The 4,471-nt window shown below is 52.0% G+C and overlaps 1 protein-coding gene across 1 annotated transcript; it reads right to left on the bottom strand.

Moving 5' to 3' along the window:
* Positions 1 to 2,300: 2,300 nt before the first annotated feature.
* LOC122461708 lies at positions 2,301 to 3,566 on the bottom strand. Its single transcript, XM_043522598.1, has 2 exons — positions 2,995 to 3,566; positions 2,301 to 2,577 (listed from the first exon to the last, which is right to left on the bottom strand). The coding sequence occupies exons 1-2, from the start codon at positions 3,564 to 3,566 to the stop codon at positions 2,526 to 2,528; spliced, it is 624 nt and encodes a 207-aa protein (XP_043378533.1). The 3' UTR covers positions 2,301 to 2,525.
* Positions 3,567 to 4,471: the final 905 nt, after the last annotated feature.

Genomic DNA, 4,471 nt, shown 5'->3' with positions numbered 1-4,471 from the left:
TTTTGTAAAATGTTAGCAGTGTCCCTATTCATTACAAATTTATGAAAGGCCCACAGGACAGAACAATCACTTCTCCCAGATGGTAGCTGCTTCCCAAGCAGGTCAACAGGTCCAGAGCAGGCTGTGGCTTTGCCCAGTGAAATGGGGCTGTGTGACAAAGTGGGACTGTTCTTAATGTTTCCTCTGAATAGTGTGGGCGTGCCTCAGTTTCCCCTATGCAGTTCTTAAGTATCTAGGTGGTGGGGTAAGGGTGTATGATCATTGCAGAGCCCTAGAGGGCAGGTGTGTGCAGGGGTCTGGACACAGAGAATGGCCGACACCCCGTTGCCTGGCAACTGATGGCCTGGGCCCTTCCCCCCTGCAAGGTGAGAGCTGAAGGGTTGGAGAACAAAGGAATCAGGTGACCTCCTGGCCCGGGAAAGGAACAAAGCCCAGGGGAGGAGGGAGTTTCAGTTTGGGGCTGTCTGGGACATGGAGTGAAGTGCAGACGTGGTTATCTGGCTCACTGCCCCCCAAAATGGACCCAGCTGAGGGGTCCTGTTCTCTGCATCTGCAAGCTCTATTTTAGACCATGTTCCTGTCGTCTAATAAACCTGTGTTACTGGCTGGCTGAGAGTCACGTCTGACTGTGAAGTTGGGGTGCAGGACCCTCTGGCTTCCCCAGGAGCCCCGCCTGAGCGGACTTGCTGTGGGAAGTGCATGGAGGGGCAGAGGATGCTGAATGCTCCGAGGTCAGACCCAGGAAGGTGAAAGCTGTGTGAGCTTTGTGTCCTGAAGACAGGCTGCTCACAGAAAGGAGACTGCCCCAGAGTTCTGACTGGCTTCATGGGGAGCAGTTCCAGAGCATCGCCCAGGGACTCTGTGACAGGCTGCGACACACGCTTTCTACATACTTACTGCCCTGGGGCAGACCCCTCCAGCTGTGTCCCCCAGTGAACTAATCTGCTGTCAAGGCCTCCTGAAGACAGGTAGTGCAATCTCAAAGCAGTAGCCCTTTCCCCGCCCCTGCAGTGTGTGGAGGTTTGGGTGGTGGATGGGGAAGGATATATGTGTAACCCTTCTGCCAGGCCAAGTTGATAGCAGCAAGGACCAGGTACAGTACACAGGGGTTCCCTCTCATCAAAGCAAATGCAAAACTGGCTCGAGCCCCCACCCAGTGACCTGGGAAAATCTTACACACCCCCTGGGCGTCTCAAAGAGGCAATACTTCCCCTCTGGCAAGCACAGAGTCTCGGTGTAGCAGAGAATCTTTAATAACATGAGGTAAATGACGTCAGCATTAAATTGGGGAAACACCACAACTAGTGTTCATTAACCAAACCATGAGCAAAGACCCACCCCAGCAAATTGGGCCACATCCTTTCCCTCAGTTCTTGAGTCCCAGAACCCAAATGTCTCCTGAGTCCAGAAATCCACAAACCACCCAAAGTCCAAAAAGTCCAGCCCCAGAGTTCAAAAGTTCATCTACAGAGTGTTACTCCCCAGTCTGGCTAAAAATGTGCCTTTCTGTGGGGTGGGGAGAGGTAAGGGGCACCTTACATGACCTGAAGCTGACTGCCCCACAGGGCTCTGCTCAGCTCAGCTCGCCTGGTCGTCTCACAAACACCCCACCAGCCTATCCACAAACAGCATGACTGCACTCTAGATCTTCCGGCTCCCCACTACTTGACACAGTGCTCAGTGATTTCAGCTCATAGTAGTGGGAGCCTTAGTGCTGGTGCACCATAAGGCCAAAATGAATCCAGCACAGTACCTGTAGCAAGACTCTTAATAGACCCAAAATTAGCTCTGACATTCTACAGTGGAGAGAGACAGAGGTGCAATTGCTGTTGCAGGCCCTCACAAAGGTACCCACACCATCAGGTACTGATACCTGTCTCAAGCCTCTCTCAATTCACAGAGTTTTGGAACCCATGTCCCTTGCCTAGCGAGTGCTACTTAGTTGATGGTGAATCCCTCCATCATCACAAAAGGCCAAGTACAGTTCCAAGCACAGTTCCCATAATCAGGGTAATAACAATTTATTCTTCCTGCCCCAATAACAGAGACACTGGGAATCCCACAACAGCCAAAGTGACCATTTGGACAGCTGTGGCCTCATTCTAGGCAGGGTGGGTGTGCCTATGCAAATGAGATCAGCCCCTGAAGTTCTTTTCCACAACTTGCCACACCTCACCACCAGATGTCAGGGTGGAGCTCATCCTGACTCTGCTTACATCTGCACACACAGACATTTTATTAAGATAATGTTGAAATAAGCAACGGTACAGAGTTCAAGCATAGAAGTTTCTGGTTGTCAGGGGATAAGGTACAGATTATCAAGGGGTACAAAATGCGATTTAGGAGCTGGTGGAACAAGGATCACATAATAATCTGCAATCTCCCCGACTGGGGGGAAAGTTTAACCGGTCAGAGTACAGACATCGAGATATGGGGTAAGTTATCCACACAACGGCTATGTTCAGTATGCTGGGTACAGTGAGTGAATATGGGGGTGGGGATGGGTCTACCCTCATTGGAGGGGTTTAATGTTCAGTGGGATTACGGTTCCAGTTCATACGGTCCGGTGGGGAAGGCCTCTCAGTCTCTTTCCCACAGTGTGTGCACAGTGTTCCGATAGGGAAGGCCTCTCAGTCTCTTTCCCACAGTGTTCCGATGGGGAAGGCCTCTCAGTCTCTTTCCCACAGTGTTCCGATGGGGAAGGCCTCTCAGTCTCTTTCCCACAGTGTGTGCACAGTGTTCCGATGGGGAAGGCCTCTCAGTCTCTTTCCCACAGTGTGTGCACAGTGTTCCGATGGGGAAGGCCTCTCAGTCTCTTTCCCACAGTGTGTGCACAGTGTTCCGATAGGGAAGGCCTCTCAGTCTCTTTCCCACAGTGTTCCGATGGGGAAGGCCTCTCAGTCTCTTTCCCACAGTGTGTGCACAGTGTTCCGATGGGGAAGGCCTCTCAGTCTCTTTCCCACAGTGTGTGCACAGTGTTCCGATGGGGAAGGCCTCTCAGTCTCTTTCCCACAGTGTGTGCACAAGGTCGTACCGGCTCCCTCCTCCTGGTACTGTCGGTGGCCGGTGATGTGCTCGATGTAGATGTCCCTGGACCATCGGATGGTGTCCGAGACCAGGAGGCGCCGCATGAGCCGTGCGTAGCGTTTACCGATCCCGCAGGTCCGCAGCACACGCTCGTTGCAGGGGTCCCAAGCGCCCAGGGCTCCGACGATCAGGGCGTCCAGCTGCACCTCGTAGCCCTTCACTCTCAGGGTGTCGGCCAGAGGGGCGTATTTTTCCAGTTTCCGAGCTCGGGCTTCTCGGAAGGCCGGGGACCTATTCTCGAAGGGGACCGTGATGTCGACGAGGATGATCTTTTTCTGGGTTTCGTTGGTGACAACTACGTCGGGTCGCAGCGGGCTGTCGGTACCGGGGACGGCGCAGTTCACGGCGACCTCCCCCAGGCGCGGTGCGATGGCTTTCACCAGGCGGTTCTGGATGGCGTTGTGGCGCAGCTGCCAGGCTCTGGAGTGGGGCTTGCAGCTGCACAGGACATGGGGCAGGGTCTCATTGGCGTATCTCATGCTTCCTTCTGCATGCACACACATACACAACTGCACATACCAAATTTTGCTTTGAGTTTCAGGTTCAAGTTTCAGTGGGAGCTGTCAGTTTCATGCAGTTTGAAGGTGAAACCCTGACACAGGTGGATGTCTGCTTCAAACTATCAATCTAGTGACAGGTGCCACAAATAGAGATCTGGATGGGGGTTTGGATTGCAAGCATCCACCAAAGAGTGGGGGAGGGCTGGATCTGAGTTCTGGTTCTGACCCAGATCTGTTCCAAACAGGGTCCAAGTTGGCTGTAAGGTTTGTGAACATTAATGAACCCATTGCCAAAGCTGGGTTTAGTTCCAAGTTTGCAGCTGCATCCCAAGGTAGCTCACTCAGCTGTGTCCGCAGCAAGCCTCACCGATTCTCAGATACCTAGGTGAGAGACCTGAGAACCAATCAGAGCAATATCTAAAATCCAACCAAACCCTGCCTTTGAGAATCTATTTAAATCCCACAGAGGGGATTACAATAATGATTTCTCTTCTACAGCACTTACTAGCCAAGGATCTCAAAGCACTTGAAAAACATGAATTAATTCAGCCAAAATATAGCCCAGGGAGGAAGATAAATGTAACTCCCTCTTATACAGATGGGAAAACTGAGGTGCAAAGGCATACAGTGAGTCACTTCAAAATCACACTGTGAGTCAGTGGCAGAGCGTGGAACAGAAACCCTGATGCTCAGTCTCAACCTCTAACCATTAGACAACACTGTCTCTTGTTTGTTTGACTAGGTCCCCTCCCTGTGCAACAGATAGAAAACTTACTGCTCTAGCAATCTTACTTCCTCTGTGTCTCCTAGACAGGCAGAGCACATAGATGGATGGGGTCCCCGGGGAGATGGACAGATGGGAAGAGAGGGACCTCCAACAAGTA

Source organism: Chelonia mydas, chromosome 9, assembly GCF_015237465.2.
Source record: "Chelonia mydas isolate rCheMyd1 chromosome 9, rCheMyd1.pri.v2, whole genome shotgun sequence".
Lineage (NCBI taxonomy): Eukaryota > Metazoa > Chordata > Testudines > Cheloniidae > Chelonia > Chelonia mydas.
Note: the sequence above shows the minus strand (reverse complement) of the source record. Positions and strands in the feature narration are given on the sequence as shown.